This window comes from Quercus suber, unplaced genomic scaffold (genome assembly GCF_002906115.3).
Source record: "Quercus suber isolate HL8 unplaced genomic scaffold, Cork oak 2.0 scaffold_22, whole genome shotgun sequence".
In the NCBI taxonomy this organism is placed as follows: domain Eukaryota; kingdom Viridiplantae; phylum Streptophyta; class Magnoliopsida; order Fagales; family Fagaceae; genus Quercus; species Quercus suber.
The window spans coordinates 535,736-556,139 of record NW_027069487.1 but is presented as its reverse complement, the minus strand read 5'-3'; the positions used below and the strand labels follow the sequence as shown (position 1 = coordinate 556,139).

Genomic DNA, 20,404 nt, shown 5'->3' with positions numbered 1-20,404 from the left:
TACGTTTTCGAAGCGCCGGAGTGGGTTGCTGAAGAAAGCTCATGAGATCTCGGTGCTCTGCGACGCCGAGGTTGCTTTGATTGTGTTCTCAACCAAAGGGAAGCTTTTTGAGTATTCCAGCGATTCCAGGTTCTTACTTCTATTCTATGTTTAATCTTTCATTTTTCTTTTGTTGTTGCTGCTTTTTTTTTTATATATATATTATGTTTGTTATGAAGCATTTTATTAGTCTGGGTTCTTTTCAGAAAAATGAATTTTTGTTTTTTTTTGTTTTTCAATCTATTTGGTCAATGGGGGGTGGGGGAGGGGGGAGAGAGAGAGAGAGACTCAAACTTGCAAAAGACAGAATGCCCCCTTCTGGTCCCGCAAAACTCAGCTGACAAGATCTCTGTACGGACTTCTGTTCAAACCTGTGGCTCAAATTGAGACAGTAACGACTATGTCCCACTCTCCACCAATAGGAGCTCGACAACACAATTGCTTATACTATCCTGGCTTACTTACTACCACCCTGGTTTCCACAATTCCATTCCTACTCACTCTCACTACTTTGTTTATTATTTCTTTCTCTTTCTCTCTCTGTGTTTGTGTGTGAGACTTTGTTCTCATTCTTTTTTCTTTTTTTCTTTTTTTCCCATATATACATAGAAAGCCTTTTGCTTCATAATATATATAACTAAAATCCCTTCCACAAACACAAAAATAGAAAGTTGCAAATATTGCACTAAAAACACTAAATACACACCCAGTTCCCTTCTTCGTTATGCCCGTTTTGTTTCTCTCCTTAAAATGAACTCTCTTTAGGGTTTCTTGCAATATATTCTTCTGCTTTTGCTTTCTTTCTTTTTTCCATTGGTTGGAAATATTTTTTTTTTTTTGGGGGTTGGGAAAAAGAAAAAGTGTACACAAATTGAAATGGGGAGAGGTAGGGTTCAGCTGAAGCGAATCGAGAACAAAATCAGCCGGCAAGTGACGTTTTCGAAGCGCCGGAGTGGGTTACTGAAGAAAGCTCATGAGATCTCGGTGCTTTGCGACGCCGAGGTTGCTTTGATTGTGTTCTCAACCAAAGGGAAGCTTTTTGAGTATTCCAGCGATTCCAGGTTCTTACTTCTATTCTATGTTTAATCTTTCATTTTTCTTTTGTTGTTGCTGCTTTTTTTTTTATATATATATTATGTTTGTTATGAAGCATTTTATTAGTCTGGGTTCTTTTCAGAAAAATGAATTTTCTTTTATTTTTTCAATCTATTTGGTCAACTGGGTATTCACTATTTTCGTTGTCCTTATTCCCTGTTACTGATAGCTTTGCAAATAATATACCTGAAATAATCGAAGCTAGTTAATTTTCCACTTATGTGTCGGTAAATCATGGCCTTCATATTACACCAATATATTTAGTGTATCTTACTTACACTGTTGTTTAGGACAATTGTTAAGCTTTCTTAGATCATACACAAGGTATCTTTTTTCTCTTGTTTCCCAAGTACAAGTAAGGCTGCTGAATAAGACTATACGAAATAGAAGGTTTTTCTTTATAAAAAAAAAAAAAAGAATGAGTTTAGTCTCGAAGGGAAGGAAGAAGGGAAAGTGGTTTCTAACCATTGTGCTATCCTTTTGTTTTTTTTTTTTTGTTTTTTTTGTTTTTGATAACCATTGTGCTATCCTTTTGTTTTGTTTTGATAACCATTGTGCTATCCCTTGTGCTATACTAAACAGAAGTTTGATCTTTCTTAGTGAGCAGTATAATTATTTTTTCCTATATTTCTTCTAGCAGCTACCAGAAACAAACAAAACTCTAGAGTTCTAGTGATTTTGGTTTCTATTTTTGAAAGTGGGACTTTGTGTTGGTTGAGTCCAAAGAAAGTTTTTAGTCAATTTTCTTTTTCTTTTCGTACAGATACTGTCACAGTCTCTAAGACACTACATTGCATCTATTGGGTTAGAGATATAGTGGACATCTTTAATACTAATAATAATGCAGTACAAGGAAGAAATTATGAATATAATACAGACACCAAGAGTCCTTGAGCTACGTGTCAATGGGGCGTGGTGTTATTTTCACTCGATTTTGTAAACTAGTATTTGCCATATCCAATGCTGGTGGTGCACCAAGGAGCTAGGAGGTCTCCTCAATGATGGAAAGGGTTGGAAATGAAAAGTTCGTTATTTAAGATCTCCACGAAGATCTTCCACCCACAACCATTTTTTAACCAAACCATGAAAGCTAGGTATAGGTTTAGTGTTACTTATAAAACTTTTTTAGGCTATTTTTCGATTTTTTTCTCATCTTGATTATATATGGTGAATTGCTGATGCATAGCAGCATAGTTTGCAGTGGGTATATTTGCTCTCATAAAGGGTTCTTAACTGTAGATGTCTTCAGTTAAATTAATGATGGCGCAGGATTAGACAATTCAGCTATCTATAATGCCACAATTGGTCTCCTTTATTGCTGCTGTACTCTATCATCGGTAATGAATGAGGGGCTATTAGCACCGTTTTATTAGATCATGATGTAATGGATCTATAGAGTTTCAGCACGTAAGAGGAGAAAGCCAACTGATCATATAATTGAAGACTGAAAAAACATAGGTGGCTCAACGCATTATAACTATCGAATTATTTTTAAAAATGTACGGAAAGTAAATAGAATAATAGCAAAGGCTCTTTTTCAAACATTCAAAAAGGTTCTTCTAAATAAATAGGACAAGGACACTTAATGTATAGGAAAAAGCAACAAAGCCATGTGATTTTCCATAAAACATAAAACCCCTTAAGTTTTGAATGTAACATTAATTTTCTTGTGATATTGTTTTACGTGTAAACGGTTAAAGATCTGAAAATAAATGGTAAGTTGCTTTATGATGACAATTGTTCATATTTAAAGCAACAGTTTTATGTAAAATAATAGAGGTTTTGTGCTACACTTAAAAATCTCAAGGAGTTAAAGTATATACCTAATTAACAGTTTAGGGATAATATACAACAAGAGTATTAAGTGTTATAGTTTAAACCTCAAAGAATGTTCTATATTTTTAGGAGAGATCACCAAGGAGGTTTGTGTGTTTTTCCCTAATAAACAAGAGCCACGGTTAGATTTGAAATGTATGACTAATTTATGCTGCTTGAGTTTGTATAAACTTTTTGTGAAAATTAATTTGTTTCTATATACTGCATCCTTAAAAGTAATGGCAAAGAATTCATTCTACTCTTTTAAAATAAGTCCCAAATGGATGAGTGTGGGCGTTTTCACTAATCACTAACACAATTATGCAATAACGATACTTGCCTTCAAAAGAAGTTGAACCAAAGAGTACATGGACAGAAGGAAAAGAAGCTACCTAGGTAATTATAGTATGAATTCCACAAGGTCCATCAACTGGGTTCAAGGTGACTTTGGAAGCCATAGCTAACCCCTTGGTTGCTAACTGCACACACCTATATTGGGAATAAGAAGACTGCACATACCTAAGGATTAGTTAATTACTCCAATAGCCTTGAATATATATAGACGAAGCTAACAGAGATATCAAGGCCCAAACCTGTTATAACTACTCCAGACTCAATGTACAATGACCTACCTATGGTACAGGTAAAGTGAATATAATCCTGCCAGTAGTAACGTTACTTGTAACGCAATCTTAGGGTTGATCTAGAGTTTAGTATACTATATATATATATATATATATCCTTTAAAAAGCTCATTGTAACACATACTTAAAGACAATAATAATGATGCCACTTAATGGCATTTAGCTGTGAAAGTAGGTTATATATCAAGCTAAACCACATTAATTTTTATGTGTTTTCAATTTTTGTATCTCTTTTCCCGCTCTCACTCTCAGTCCCAATATAAATTCTAACATAATATCAAAGCTATGCCTCAATAATTTTAACATGGAATTACAGCTAGCCTCCACGTTTGGTTCCCCAAAGGTAACTAACTCTATTATGCGCATCACCTTAAAAATATATTTAGCTAATGTCTTCAATATCCCACAATGATATCCTCAAACAATGTCTTCCCACAAATAGTGTCGCTCTCCATTGGTCTTTGTTGTTGTTGTCCTCAAACCATCATTTGTTGCTAACCACCGATGTTTATCTTGCATATGCCATCTTTAAGCCATTATTCCTCTGCCAACGTCCCCCAGGCCACCCGTGTAGCCATATATACTCCAACTATAGAAGCCATCCTTCAGCCATATTAGTCATCATTTCATCTAGGTGCAAGCATCGTTTGCCCAAAGTGTCTTTTGGCCTCCATCCATCACTAACCGTTGTTGTATACTACAGCACTAATTGTCTCACTCATTCCACTCTACATTATATCCAATCCATTTTATATTCAATCCGATCCTTCATGGTCATTACTTCCTACACAACTTCACATTCCAACTTAATACATCTTCAAGCTTCTAGCTTGAATTTGAGGGGGGTGTTAGAGATATTAAGGCCCGAGCCCGTTGTAACTTGTAGTGTAAGTAAAGTAATTCTAATCCTACTTGAAGTACCATTACTTGTAGTGCAAGTAAAATAATCTAATGATTACTTTAGAGTTTAGTCTATTATATATACCATTCAATAGACTCATAGTAAAACGCAATTTAAGATAATGTAACCACTCAAGGGCTTTAAATTGTTGACATAAGCTATCAAGTCAAACCATGTTAACATCTATATGCTTCCCTCTCTCTCTCTCTCTCTCTCTCTCTCCTAATATATATTTTAATATGGTATCAAAACTACTTACCAATTTTAATGAAGGGATTGTCCCTCCCCTTTTACCCATCCATCCCACCTAAAAATAGCCTTGCTCATATAAAAACTGAAAATCTGCCTACTTTCTCCTCCCTCCCTTCCTATAAGAAATGATCTCTCTTTTATTATCTTTAAGATTCTAGAAAATGAGGGAATGAATATACAATAAAAGAATGTGTTAGGGTTTTAGACCCTATTTAATCTTTATGTGGATTAACTAGGTTGTTCAATTAGTCCAATTATGCCAATTGGCAATTCACAAATACAAACAATTAAAAGCGTGTGTGGAATGTGAAGTAACGTGTCCATTCAAATGGAGATGGCAATATGTTGATGAAGTAGAAAACCCAAGGAAAACTATTAAAGGGGAAAACCACAACGGGGGAAACCTTCCCCAATGAAGCAAATCCACTACAGTAAGATAAATTTTACCATTTTAGGATTTTTTTTTTCCCCATACTCTATGGACCATAGAAAACTTATAGAGAAAACATTTCATTGCACCAAAACGTCCAGATTCTTCAATTGTATGGACTGCCACCACAGATGATGCACCCGTGATCATGACCAAAACCTCCAATTGACTTCAAGGACTTCTCAAAAATTTTCTTCACAACAACAAGTTTGTGGTAGGCATTGTGGCTTTAGCTTCTTCAACTAATCTGCAAATCTACTTGAATAAGGTAAAATTTGAGAAAAACTAGGTTACAAAATCCTAGCCACACAAACATAGAGTTCTCTTCTCTAAAAAAACCTCCTTAGGAATGACTTATAATGTCTGTTTTATATCTCAACAAGTAGGGCTTAAATTAGGCTTGAAATCGACAAGTTGTTTGGCTTTTTCATGTTATTGATTTTTGTTAATTTGCGTAGTCTAGACCTATTGAGGTAAATGCGAGGTAGCTCAATCAATAGAGGTTGCAATCGTGCTTAGAGTCAAGAATACAAAAAGTTTGTTGTTCAAGGCTCAATCAATCAAGATGTTATTGAGGTTGGAGTTTAGCTTGCTGTAAGGCTCATATCTTTATGTATTGACATATCTGAGATCAAAACGCACTCTATATGTAATTAAGTCTTAGTCTCCAGTGTTTCAAGAAGTACAACAAGTGGCACACAAGTGATATTATTTAAGACACAAGACTGCTAAAGAAACTACTCAAGAAAAGCTACATCAGTAGGTCTTGATACCTGTCAATCTATCGAGAATTAATGAATCTCGATACTAAGCTTGACACCTCTCAATCAATCGATCTTCAAGAAAACTGAATGTTAAGTTCTGTTTTCAGCCTACGATGACTTGAATTTCTAGAAATTCGTACAATAGGGTTCCAGAGCATATAAAAAAAATATTTTACAGTTGTCATCATAATAATAGAAAGACACATATATCAAGAGTTGTTGAGATGATTATTCACCTAGGGTTTTGTGCCAAGCTACTTTCGGTTCATCCAAGCGTGAATTGAAGAATCCTACAGTTACAACAATAAAAAAGGTTGTTATGGAGTTTGTCACAGATAGGGAGATTCATGCAAAGGAAAATTCTTCTGCAAGATCATGTCCAATTGGGGAATGTAGCTGAGATTGGTATTGCTCAATAAGTTATACTGTAGGTAGGTACTTCGGGATAAACCTATAGGATAAGATTCCTTGTGTTCGTAAATGCTTTTTTCCTTAGTGGATTCTTCGGGAGTGGTGACCTGAAATTCACCCAGTGGAGTTTTGCCTCCGAGTGTGTCAAACTTATTTTTCGCTACACTTAATTTAGTTTGGTTATTTGGTTGTGCCTTAATCTGATTTGCATGTAATTTGACTAAAAAATCAATGTGGGTAATTGGATTAATTAACTGATGTCAATCTAAAACCCAAAAATTGCTATCAAATGGAATTGAGCTTGGTATCCCAATTGGATTCAAGGTCACGGAAACTTATATTTCTTCAATTTAATTTTTAATTACCACTCTAAGACACAGCAAATATCACAACTTGAAACATAATTTGACATAGTTTGTCAACACTAAAACATATAGACCTAAGATAATGGAATGAAAATTAATTAATGATTTTTTTTTTTTTTGTTACTATGTTTAGTATTTTATAAAAGAAGTATAGTGTAAATCCATAGGGAGTTAATTATTGCCATCAATCGGTTTTAAGGTGACATAAGAAGCCATGGCTAACCCATGGTTGACATTCTCCACCATTTATTTTAATAAATATCCCATACCTTGGGAATAAGAAGAATACACATACCTAAGTACTAGTTAATTACTCTAAGAGCCTTGACCACACATAGACAAAGCTAAGTAAGGCCTAAGAGATTCATTGTACTATGATATCTTTATAGTAAAACTAAAATAACTATAGCCTACTTTTAGTAACATTACTTGTAGTGCAAGTAAACAACCTTAGGGTTAATCTAGAGTTTAGTTTACTATTTACACCCTTCATTAGGCTTATTGTAACACAAATCAAGACAGTAAAGATGGTGCGGCTCAATTGCTTTTCATGTGGAATTAGGTGTTCAACCTAAACCATGTTCATTTTTATATGCTTTTCTTTCTCTTTCTTTCTCTTCTCACTCTCGCTAACAACAACAGCACCTTAGTCCCAAAATTTGGGGTTGGCTAGGAATGCTCAGTAGATTAATTAAGGTCAGCCACATATTCTTTTCATCCATTCTATTTTATCTGAAGTCATATTCTATGTTACTTTTTTAATTGCCATGTCCTTTTAAATTACCTTTAATAATGTTTGTTTGTTCGTTTAGACCCCTTAAACCAAATTGTTTAACCTAATTAATTAACCAAGTTGATTATTAGGTTTATTATTCAGATCTAGGTTGAACAAGCATATATCATATCATGCACAAAAGCAGAAAAATAATTAACATTACGATATGATGACCCAGGAAAACTAATGAAACTAGCCGTTTCAAGGTAAATCTACTATAAGAGAATTGAAGTTTTTACAATCAAATTTAACTCTAAATCTATTGCTACCTCATGTAATAACTTATTAACACGACCATGTGCAAGCTCCGAATTCACGAATTCTTTCTCTTCTTGGATTTACACCAACACAAGCAGCCTTGCTTGTAACTTTGAGATACCACTCAAAGGTTTCAGATCACCTTCAATAATGATCTTGATGTAGCAACTATGTTCTATTAACGCTTGATTGTAGTTCTAGTTCCGATAGATTCTTGCGTAGTTAGAAGGTACAAAACCTCTCAGATCTCACAAAGAGTAACACACAAGTCTTCCAAAAGTCTTCAAAACGTAGTTAGGGTTTCCCTTTTATATGTAGAAAAGTTAGAATGAAACCCTAAACATTTTAGCGGGCTTAGGCCTATTTTAAAAATTCTTCAGAATTCTGTTCCTGCGATTTTCAATCGGTCGAATCTAATTCTCAATTGATTGAGCTTTTCAGAACCACACTTCTTTTTTCCGCAGTCAGCTGGACTTGAACCTTGAAACAAATACTTTTAAGTATTGCTTAACACCTAGATTAGACATATTTTGTTCTCAGTTTGCCAACACAATAAAAATATGATTCTAAACATTTACACCTAAATCTTTAGAACCTAACAATGTTATTTTTGGTCTTTTCAATCTTTTTCGATTTCCTCAACTTAGTAAAATTATTATTTCTTACCAGTGTGTTAATCATTCTCACTCACAATCCAATATAAATTCTAACATTGTATTAGAATACGTCAACAATTTTAACACGATACCAGGGCCAGCCTCCTTTTCAGGTTCTTCAAAGGTAACTAAGTCTAACATGTGCCACCATGAATTTGTCTTCGATCAGCTAATATATTTAGTTTCCCACGATGGTATCCTCAATCGATATCTTTCCACAAACAATGCCACTCTCCACCAGTCTTTGGTGTTGTTGTCCTCTGACCATCATTCACTGCTTACAACCACCATCACCAACGTTTATCTTGCACAGGGCATATTTAAACTTATTTGATCTAGATGCAGCTATCCTTTTGGCTGAACTAATCATCTTTTGGCTTCCATCTATCACTGATCATTGGCGTTTGCAACTGCAACGGTTGTGTCATGTGTTCCACTCTACATTATAAGCAGTCCATTCTATATGTATTCAATCTAATCCTCCATCATCATACTTTCTTTCACAATTTCACATTCAAACTCAATGTCTTCAAGCTTCCAGCTTGAATTTGAGGGGTGATGTTAGAGATATTAAGGTTCAAGCCCATTGTAACTAGTTCATATTCAATGTATTAGAACCTACTTATAGTGTGAGTGAAGTAATTCTACTATGCATACCATTCAATGGGCTCATTGAAATACACAATTCAAGATTGTGTAACCACTGATCAAGACACGTAGCCATCAAGCCGGACCAGACTAATTTCTATTTGCTTTCCTTTTATTTTGCTCTCTCTTCTGTTTCTTTGTCTCACTCTCACAATCCTAATATGAATTCTAATATTGTATCAAGGCTATGTCCTAACCAGCCCCCTACCTGCTTACCCCCACCCAAAAAAACATTGTCCATATAAAAACCGAAAATTAGCCTACCTTCTTTGTCCCTATAAGAAATGCTCTCTCTTTATGTCTAAGAGTTCGAAAATATATAAGAACAGAATGGAAATGAAAAAAATATATAGATTCCCGATGCCAAGCTACTATTGGTAAAGTTTCCAATCCTAACCTTATATTGGTGTTTGGGGGGGGGGGGGGATTGTGGTTGTTTGATAGTTTATGTAAGAATTTCGACCCTTGGAAAACACAATATGCTTAACCTAATTGATTAGTCAAGTAATTACTTAGGTTAATTATGCAAGTCTTAGGTTAAAAAATAATCAATTATATCATGCATAGTGGAAAAGTAAATAACACGATGACTCAAGAAAACCAATGAAACAAACTAGTGTCAAGATAAAAAATAAAAATAAAAAAAATAAAAAAAAACCTGGTAGGAACTATCCCAAGAGAATAATCCACTATATCAAATTGAGATTTACAGTCAAGAATACAAATTCGTAGTAAATCTAACATAGTTACCAAACTGGGCTCTGAACTCCTCGGACTTCTTTGATTTGGATCTACTTTCACATGAGCTTTCAGTTCATGTCTTAATCTTCAGTACACTTGATAGCTGAAGGCTTGGCTACAACTTTACTCCACTGATACTAGCAACATGAATTTGATCTCCGGTAGGTGCTTGATAGAGTTAGAAGGTACAAAATCTCACAAGTTTAACTCTCAAGACTTTGAAAACGTATATTTGGGTTTTCCTTTTATACCTAGCAGTGTTGGACTCAAACCTAATTGTTTCGCGGGTTGTTAGGCTTTATTTAAAATTCTGCAAATTCGTAGTTCAATCGATCGAGCTTGACAAATTTTAAATTCTTCTTTCTATAACTTGTATATTCTTAACTTGTATCAATTTAAGCAATGTCTAAAACACTTCAAAGACAAATCTAATCTTAGACAAGTTGTTGTTCTTGATTTGCCAACATTCAACATACTTAGAACCTAAATATTAATGACTAAATATTTAGAATCTAACCATTTATAAAAGAAGTTAAGGAAAATTATCAAAATAAATGTATAATTTTGTGGGTGGACAAAGTTCGGCTCAAACCAAACTCGGGCTAAGGCCCACTAACCTTTAGCCCAATCCACATGTACAAAGTCCGGACTAGGCCATCACATGAGTGACCAAGTTACAACAATTGGATCTGAACAGACCCCATCTACTTCCCGAGGAGTGGAAATAATGCTGATGAGAAATAGTGCCTTGGGGGAGTCCGCCATCCAAGCACAGGCCTCAATGCTAGGTTCAAATTACTAGGAAATCATTACAATGACGGAGTTAAGGGGACCCACCCACTTGATGTGAGATTAGACATGCTAGAATAATAAACTAGACTCAAAGGGCCACCTAGATCCTGCAAATGGCAGGGCCCACACAGAAGTGGAATATTCTCATCACTACCAATTTATTAACAAAAGAGTATATAAGGGGAGAAGCTCGTAGGAGAAAGGGTTGGAACATTTTTTCCTAGAGAGAGAAACAAGAGTGAACAAGAGAAAGTCACGTGATATTTGGGAAGAAATAGTCCAACTCAGGATACTTTAAGGGCACCTCGGCCACCTAAAAACCTCCTTGAACAGCTAGGATTACAACGTATAAACACCTTACAACCACCCCCAATTACCAAATATCAGCTTATCTCTTCTTGGAACCTTCCATTGTAAGCTATACCTAAAGTATCACACAAATTACTTGGAGATCCAGGCGCAACAGTCACCACATAGTCGTGGGCCGTACGACCACAAATTTTACTTTGTGATGATTGCTTGTTATGAGCCTTCAACCAAAAAAGTTCATTATGCTTGTCAGGAAATATATGATTGATCCTTCTGCTACTACTCCTTATTGATACAATATCTCTGAAACTATTTAAATAATGAAATAAAAACTTTTGGAGAGAACTACGTTGCAATTTTTTTGTGTGTTTAAGTACAGTTTGATTGGCTTGGTCCTTACCACCAAAGGAAAGGAATGTGGTAAAACATTATAGTACCGATTTGATTGGCATTGTTGAATACTTGAATACTACTGTTAAATATTAGCATTGATACACCATGTTGAATATGCTAGTATGGATGCGGAAGCGAAAGTATAAAGTATAGAACATAATAACACACGAGAGTTACGTGGTTCAGCCTAACGGCCTACATCCACGGAGGAAACCCTAAAGGGCTACATCAATAATATATTATAGTGTAGTACAAATCACTTTCGCATTCCGATCATTACTAGCATATTAACATGGTGTATCAATGCTAATATTTAACATGGTATCAGAGCCACCTTCTTTTGACCATGGTTTTCTGTCCTTACGGTATATTAAGAGCAATCTTTGTCTTCCTCGGTGTTTCTTCGCTGCATTCATCTTCTTTGGCTTCCTACTGCTGCCGTCAAAACTCTCCGGTATAGTTATGCCATCGTTAGAAGTCGCATCAACACTGCAAGACCATTGCCTTCCTCAAACTACCGTAACAGAGCCAAACTTCATTCAAGAGATCTTCTCAACCTTATCAAATCTCAAGATTTCATCAAGTTTCCATCTTGAGTTTGAGAGGGGGTGTTAGAGATATTATTAGCCCATTAGCATAGGCCCAAGTCTAATATACTTTGTGTGCAAGGCAAGTCTCCTACTTGTACTAGAAGTCTATTAGTCTAGGGTTTAGTCTACTATATATACACATGTTATGATTCATTGTAACACAGNAAAAAAAAAAAAAAAAAAAAAAAAAAAAAAAAAGAACAAAGCGTGAATCACATGGAATTTGTGTACTCAAGTTCGAATCTAATAATGTTATCAGGGAACCTAAACATGGATCAAGTGCAATGTTCTTGAATAGGTGAACATGTTCACTGGTTTTTCAATTTCTTGATTGATTTGTAATTTTGTTTGATGCATCATGCATGTGTATAGTTTATGCTAGTTAACAATTCACTGCCTACTTGTCTGTCTATCTTTTAAGGTTCCTCTTCTCCCACTGTACCTTGAAACAAAATCCAAAATTCCAAAAGCCCTAAGATCCTTAATATTTTTGTTACTCTAGATTAAGATGGACATCATAATCTAATAAAAATTTGAACTTCTTGAGGATTGAGTAGGATTACCGATTACACACCTTGTTGATCCACGAGTCCTAATTGTAACTCAAATGAAATCGTTTATATGCTTGCTGAAAATAGAGCTTCACATCATGGTCTATTAATTACTTTTGCATATTTAAAGCCTACTTACGGAAGAGTAGTTTGTAGTCATTCAACTAGAATATGTTAGTCGATAATTGTGTAATATATGGGAAAGTTTAACATTTTTATTTTTGAGAAAAGAAAGTTAAACATAATGGTATAATTTTTCTCTCTTTTATCTTTTATTTATATATGAATTTTGATAATTATAGTAGAGTTTTTAATAGGTTTTTATATTGATTATGATTTTATTTACCATCATATATTCAAGCATTAGATGTTTATTATGATTGTGTTTATGCTTATATATGAAATAATATATTCTACTATTTAATGAACAGTTCAAATCTGGAGTAAAGTTTAAAATTTTTTTATATATATATATATGTATTATAGATTTGTAAAAAAAGAAAGAAAAAAGCTAAATGGATTACATACAAACTAAGATAAATGAAAAAAAAAAACACCTTTTAACCTGTAGCTAAGGCAAAAACCCTAACAGTAAGACAGGAGACAGAATTAACCATATTACAGCACTAGTAAAAACATTAATTAGAAAGTGGGGGTGGGGGAGCGTTTGTAAAGATTTAATCCTAAAAAAATCTAAAGCCTATGGAGCCAAAGTTATTATTATTATATTATTATTATTTTCCTGAGAATTTATTATTTTTTTTTTTTTTTTTTTTTTTTTCTTTTTATCATATTTTCTCTTCGCTCCTCACTACTTAAATTGCCCTCGTTTGGACTTTCCATCATTTTTTTTCTTTTGATACTTGCATCTTGGTTATATTGGCTCTCCTTGTGTTCTACGTGTTCTTTATAGTCCTGCACTAGCTGGCTTGTTGTCTTCACTTAGGCTTAGTCAAGTTGAAGGGGTGAAAAATGCCGGCTCTTTAGGCTCCAAAATAAGCAAATACTGTGTTACAAACAAGAAATTAGGAAGAAAGTGTAGGGCAACCGTACCTTCAAAATTCAAACTCAAAACAATATACCAAATTTTAACGCCTAATGTTACATGGTATGAAAACCTTTTTTTTTTTATAATTCCATGGTTACAAAAAGGGAGGGAAGATTTTAACCTTGGATACCTCAATTAGAAATATCAGAATGCACCAATTGAATTATAAAGCTCATGACAAAAATAAAATTAATAGATATATATTTACTTAAACTTCAAAACATCCATTTTGGAATCATCCAAATGCAATCTCAGTAAAGTAACAAAAAATTACTAAAAACATGCCTCAAAAAGAAGGATGTGTTAGAAGAGAATAAGATAAACAAGAACAATAAGGCTCAACTAATCTACGAGTTGTCAAGTCATGCGGTCAAGAAGAAGAGAATATAATAATAATAATAATACTGAAGCAACTCTGTATATTTCATCTTAAGTTATTATTAAATGATAATAAGTTATTTTCTTAGCCTCATGCTTTTATTATTCTGATCTTAATCCTTGTCTTCTTTTTTAGAGAAATCTTAATCCTTGTCTTAGTTGTCAACAAGAAACACAACTAATTATATTCATGAATCCTGCCCGAACAAACCAAAAATAAAACCAAATTCATAGAATAGCAAATCCTAGCAACCAATAAACATTATCTTTCAATTAGGTTGCCTATTCTAACCTGGCTAGCTTTCTATTTGATGGTCTTATAGTCCTTTTATTCAGGCCTCCACCAATATCGATACAATTTGAGCTATAAAGGCTACTTCTAGTTCGGTGAAACAAACTATGCCTGCTTTCTTGTTATTGAAATGAGTCAGATCCTAGCTCAACACAACTCCATTCGAGCATTTATACCTACTTTCAACAAGCAAATGTCAGTTAGTCCACGTTAGATCTTTCTCTATGCCACTTAGCTTCCTTCTCATGTTACAATCTTTCCCAAGGATTATATTTCTTAAGACCTTTTTTCCTTTGTTGTGGAGGTAGAGGTGTGAGGAGTTAGTATGCTTTTATGAGAACACTTACCTCAACCTTTCTACTTGTGGCAGTTTTATTAAATTTACTTATCTTTATTTAAATTTAGTCTTATGCATTCTGTTCATTTTAACAGACTCTACATGCTTAAAGGCTTCATGATGTTTAAACTTAGACATATCCTTTTGTGACAGCATGGAGACTATTCTTGAACGATATGAAAGATATTCATTTGCAGAACGACAGCTTGTCGCCACTGATTCTGAAACACAGGTATCAACTGATTATGCTAAATGTCACCTAAACATGACCTATCTTGTGTTCCATGCATCCTCTCTATGGATATTTACAAAGATACACCCTACTACCTAAATCGTTTCATCTCTACCCATCGAGGATTGCTACTATATGCAAGTAAAAGGGAGAGAAAACAACACACAGAATTTACTTGGGTTGGTAATGTTTCAATATTTTAAAAAGAATAGGATTTATAACGTATGTATACTGCCCCAGTTAAAACCCTAATTTGAATTAGTAAAATTGCCAAGTTATCCTCATTGAATTGCCTAGGACTTTGCTCCCCAAACCCTAACCTATTATTGGTCTCAAGCATAACATACTTATTAAGTTGTAGTGGGCCTCAAGAGCTCGCTCCACGCCACTACATTAGCTTACACTCCTCCCATAAAGGCATAGTTTACAAGACAAATGTTACTTTCTTTTATTTCTTTTATTTTTGGAAAAATAATCACAACATACTGTTAATTCCACAACTCAAATTATTTTTCCCTTTAAACCTCTAAGCACTTTATACATTGGAAAGTGTCAATTCAACTACAATATTCTTGACACATCAGTATGTTACTTTCTCATTTAGAATATAAGTCACCATCTCTAATGCTCTCCACCTTAGACAAATATTTAGTCATTTAGGAACTGTCAAATTCTTATGTCTCCACCTTTGAACCAATATGTGGGGAAGTTTCTCCTTTTGATATAAAGAAGCACTAACCAAGTCCAAGAAATGCTTGAACTTGGTTATGGGAACAGACTTTGACAACATATTAGTTGCCTTCTCAAAAGCGTGAATTTTTTTTTCCCAAGCACCATGCCACTTCACCTAGCTCTATTACAATCAATTGATTTTTCTTGTGAAACCTCACACCAATATGCTGTATTCTGGCATGGTGCTTTGCCAACTAAATCGCATTCTAACTGTCACCATACATCTAAACTCTACCTTGCTCTATTTTAAACTCTGACTTAGCCTCTTCAACCACATTGCTTGTTTAGTATCTTCAACCATATACAATGTATTCAAATTTTGTAGTAAACATTACTATCAAGGGTTGTAACATGGATATCCAACAAATAGGTGCACTTGCTAGTGAGAAAACATCGCTGTAATGGACCTTCTATCATCCAAATCACCTTCATATTCTGAATCTACAAATCCCACAACTGATGCACAATCTTGTTACCTTGCAAGCATAATTTCATAATCTGTTGTACGCTTAAGTACCTGAAAAACCACATGACTACTTTCCAGCTCCCTCTTCTTGGGTTTGTCTTGTACTTGCTAACCATGCTGACTATGTGAGCCAAATCAAGCATGGTACAAACCATTGCTACACCAAAATCCTACTATACTAGCATATGGAACCTGTTACATATCTTCAATTTCTTCTTCTAATTTTGGTGTTGACTAACCAATAACCTGAAAGTCATCACCAATGGTATACTTATCGGTTTGGCATTCTCTATACCAAACTTTTCTAACACCTTGACATAGATTTTTTTTAGACACTCATAATTTTTTATTTTTTTTTAGAATACTAAATACTTTTAACACACACATAGAGGGAAGAAGGTTTTAAAAAAACTGACAGTAGTGTATATTTAAAAAAGCCTATCACCCATAATTTTTGACATCCTTATCCCTATGAATCTGCATACCCACAATCTTCCTAGTAGCATCCAAATCTTTCATATCAAAATCCTTGCATAACAAAGATTTAAGTTCATCAACCTCACACATGCTCTTTACAACAATCAGTATATCATCCACATAAAGAATAGAAAAATATGAGAACCATCTGCAAGAGCTATAAGATAGACACAACAATCATACCCACAGTGCTTTTAGCCAATTTGAATCCTATGGGATTCACTACAGACAAGGTGCATCATCTTAGGTTAGATTCTTTTCTAACTTAATTTCATTTTCCTGTAGCAGGACATTGATCTCTTGTTTTTGCTTCCTTCTTACTCCTTTAGTTGCAATTTGAGACTAATAGGAGCACATTCACATGAATAGGAAAATAAAACATCCACATAAGACAACAATAGTTAATGTGGTTCAGCCAACTCTAAGTTTACATCCACGGGCAACACCAACCGAAATCCATTATTAATGATATGTTGTACAACCATTCTCAACCAAACCTTACAAACCAAACTCACATACTCACACAAACATAAACAATATATCTAACACAAATTAATTCATAAACTTCACACACACAAAATCACAATTTTATAAACCCAATACCCAATAACTATCACACAAAAAAAATAGAAAAACACTCAAACTACTCTTAAAGAGACCTACTTTATGATCTTCTAAGAGTCTTCTCCTCTCCCCATGTGGAAGGCCCTTTAGGCCAAAGCCACCAAAATCTTTACAACAATACCTATTTATAAGGTTTCAATTCTATTATTTGATGTATCAGGAATGCTCAACTCCTTGATCCATCATCATGATGAAATCACGGAAATATTATGTGTTAGCTTCGCATGGTCTTTTTCTTCTTCTTCTTCTTCTTCTTTAGTGAGTAATTTTCTGCGTATTGAATTAAATCTAGGATCACTCTGTATTGGTTCTGAAATGCACTCAAGCACTTTGAATCCTGTGGGCTGGCTCTGTGATCCTCCAAATGAAAATGACCAATTCGTATAATGCTTATTAAAAGCTTTTGATGTAAAAGAATACTGTTAAATCTTAACCTTTTTATAAATGCTGTCTAGGGAGGCTGGTGTATGGAATTCCCTAAGCTTACCGCTAGAGTGGAAGTCTTACAAAGGAACATCAGGTAATGTGACTTGAGTTTTCATGTCATTTTGAACGGTAATGCCTTTGTATGGGAATTTAAAGAATTAGAATGTACAGGGGAAAAAAAAGGCAGAAAAGTGATGATATCTTGTCCAATAGATTTTGTTCAAGGAGAACTGCTTTCAAGACTTTCACACGGCTCATCTATTAAGTAGGATTCACCAAAAGTTGAAGAAAAAAAATTATATTGTGTATCGGGTATATGTCAACCATTCTTTCACACAAGCATGGAACTCAATCTCACCCCTATGTGAGAGGGCGGTTACATATACCCTTTATATTGGATATTGGGCTTGAATCCTGAAAATACAATTAAGTGCCTGGCACAAAACATTGCTAAATTAATGTAACTACATGCTTCTTGATTGGATGAAGGCATTATTGGCCAACTTTCAGCAGGATTATGATAAGACTCAGATGTATTTTACACTGATTAATGTAGGAACTTCATGGGAGAAGATCTCGATCCCTTGAGTTTCAGAGAGCTTCAAAATTTGGAACAACAGATTGATGCAGGTCTGAAGCGCATACGAACAAGAAAGGTAATTAACTTGGTGCTTCCTAATTAAGTTTTCATGCCATTTTTTTCAAGACACACATGCACATGAGCAAACACATTTGAATTTCACATTCTACTATCATATGAATCCAAATTAATATATGAATCACTTTGACGTGTGCAGAACCAACTCATGCATGAATCTGTTATGGAGCTGCAAAAGAAGGTAAAGATGGTTATGCATATCTGACCTGTTTTTACTTTTTAGAGTGAAATTTTATCTAAGGTTATTCAGCTTAATAACTTCTAAAAGACATGGACAGCAAATGATAATTAAAGAAGACTGGTATTTTACCTCCATACTGGGAAAAACCAGAAAGTGGCACTTTTGAAAGTCCAGAAAGTAAAATATGGCAAGAATTTGCCTGTCTAATCATCAAATGGTAACCTTTACTGCACCCTCTTAAGCCCCCAAGGATGCACCCAACAGGTTTAGAGACTAGGTTACCATGTGAGGGCTTGCATGTTCAGTTAACATCCTAAATAAAATTTGGGCAATGAGTTCTAATATAAAGGGCAACCATATGCTTCAGACTGTACCAGATGTAAACTATATACTGAAAAACCATATACTTGTGACGGTTCAAGATGTAAACTAACATTGTGGCTTGTGACAGGAAAAATCCTTGCAGGAGCAAAACAATTTGCTAGCGAAAAAGGTAAAATCTACTCCATATTGGCCAAAGAATGGTATTCCATAGTAGGGACTTGTACGTCACTTCCATTTTCCATTAGGTCATTACAAAAATTATCTGATGTTTACGAACAATTTCTATGACAAATAGCTCAAAGAAAATGAGAAGAACATGCCTGAGAAAGCACACCAAGAGCAACCAAGCTTAGGCCTGCTATCCCTACCGCAGCAGCCAATGCCATCAACGCTACCACTTCCTTCTCTAACTATCGGGTATACACCCTCTCTCTCTCTCTCTCTCTCTCTCTCTCTCTCTCTCTCTCTTAATGGCACATGGTTGGGAAGAAGGAACATGTGTGTTAAATTGAATGACATATGCAAGTTTAAATAGACTGCATTGAAAATACAATTAATGAGAAAAGCAGCCTTGACCTGCAGGACGATGGTTTCTTGGTCAGTGTTCACAATCTCCTTTAGACATGAAACAGTGTAGGCAAATATGCCTGGAAATACTACCATCTGATTAACATAAACCAACGACCTCTTACACTATTGACAAGGTATTGATGACACTAGTGGTGATCTTACTGACATTAGATTTATAGGTTTGGGTTGAAAATTAGCAGTAGCATATATAGCCAGATGCATCAGTTTTAATGGGTCAAATCTCTGATTATGCATGAAAACTGCTAAGAAAAAAGAGTACATCGAAGTCCCATCCTAGTGGCTCTCTCTGATTGTTCAAGAACACCTGAGCTAATATAGTTTTTTTTTTTTTTTTTTAATCTTCAAAATAAATTATGCAGAGGGGCTTTCCAGGAAAGAGCAGTAGATGAAGATGCTGGAGTTCAGACTCGGCCTACAGTCATGCCACCTTGGATGCTTCGCCATGTGAATGGATAGAAAGCTCTCCTTAGCCACCCAAATGGGTTTTGGCAGGATATGGCAATAAAGTTCTCCATGATCACAAAATTGCTGTACCACATGACTGTATTTTGAAAATTGAACTACTTCAACTCTGCACCTTCTAGCGTCAATAATAATTTTATAAGGTCTAAACTTCACGTTGCATGTGACTGTGGCTTGCTTGCGTGCACAAGCGCATTAAAGAAGCCATGGATTGAGAGAAGAGTCCAACAGTCCTAGAAGGGCCGGGCCCTATACAGCTGGTCATTTATGAAAAAGTTATCCCAAACAAACAATAGAGCAGATATGAAAGTTACCCCAAATGAAAAAGCTCAAGTAGAGCTGATCTCTCCTTTTTTTGGTAAGTAATATAGAGAAGATCACTAATCAAAAAGTGCATCAACCTCACTGTTCACTGCTATGGATGGTTCAATGGTCACCAGGCTTACTCAAGTGATTTGGTGGCCCTAGATCCTAGATTTTGACTCCCGCAATGGGAAGCGCGGGTGAAATACCAGCTTAGCGCTCATTGTTACCCCCACAAAACTGGGATAGCTATGACTCATTGAACTCAAAGGTAGGATGTTATTATGGTTACACAGGCCCAAGTAGAAAAGCCACCTTCAGTCATCCACCTGTCGTGAGCAGCTAGCATTAACAAGAGATACTTTCTCTTAGTATAGAATCCACTCTAATAAAAGCCATGATTCAACAAGGAAATTCAAACCCATGTCTAATTGCACTGCAGCT

General features: G+C 35.0%; 1 protein-coding gene across 1 annotated transcript; it reads left to right on the top strand.

Annotated features, from left to right (window-relative positions):
• Positions 1-671: 671 nt before the first annotated feature.
• On the top strand, positions 672-19,812 carry LOC112023852 (agamous-like MADS-box protein FUL-L). Its single transcript, XM_065764406.1, has 8 exons — positions 672-1,100; positions 14,638-14,716; positions 17,471-17,535; positions 17,998-18,097; positions 18,239-18,280; positions 18,732-18,773; positions 18,900-19,021; positions 19,555-19,812. Exons 1-8 carry the CDS (start codon positions 916-918, stop codon positions 19,649-19,651), a joined length of 732 nt encoding a protein of 243 aa, XP_065620478.1. The 5' UTR covers positions 672-915; the 3' UTR covers positions 19,652-19,812.
• The last annotated feature ends 592 nt before the right edge of the window (positions 19,813-20,404 follow it).

Coding starts and splice junctions, on each gene's coding strand:
- LOC112023852 (XM_065764406.1), top strand. CDS start 916: ATGGGGAGAGGTAGGGTTCAGCTGAAGCGAATCGAGAACAAAATCAGC. Junction 17,536..17,997: donor GTCTTACAAAGGAACATCAG/GTAATGTGACTT, acceptor TGATTAATGTAG/GAACTTCATGGGAGAAGATC. Junction 18,098..18,238: donor AGCGCATACGAACAAGAAAG/GTAATTAACTTG, acceptor TGACGTGTGCAG/AACCAACTCATGCATGAATC.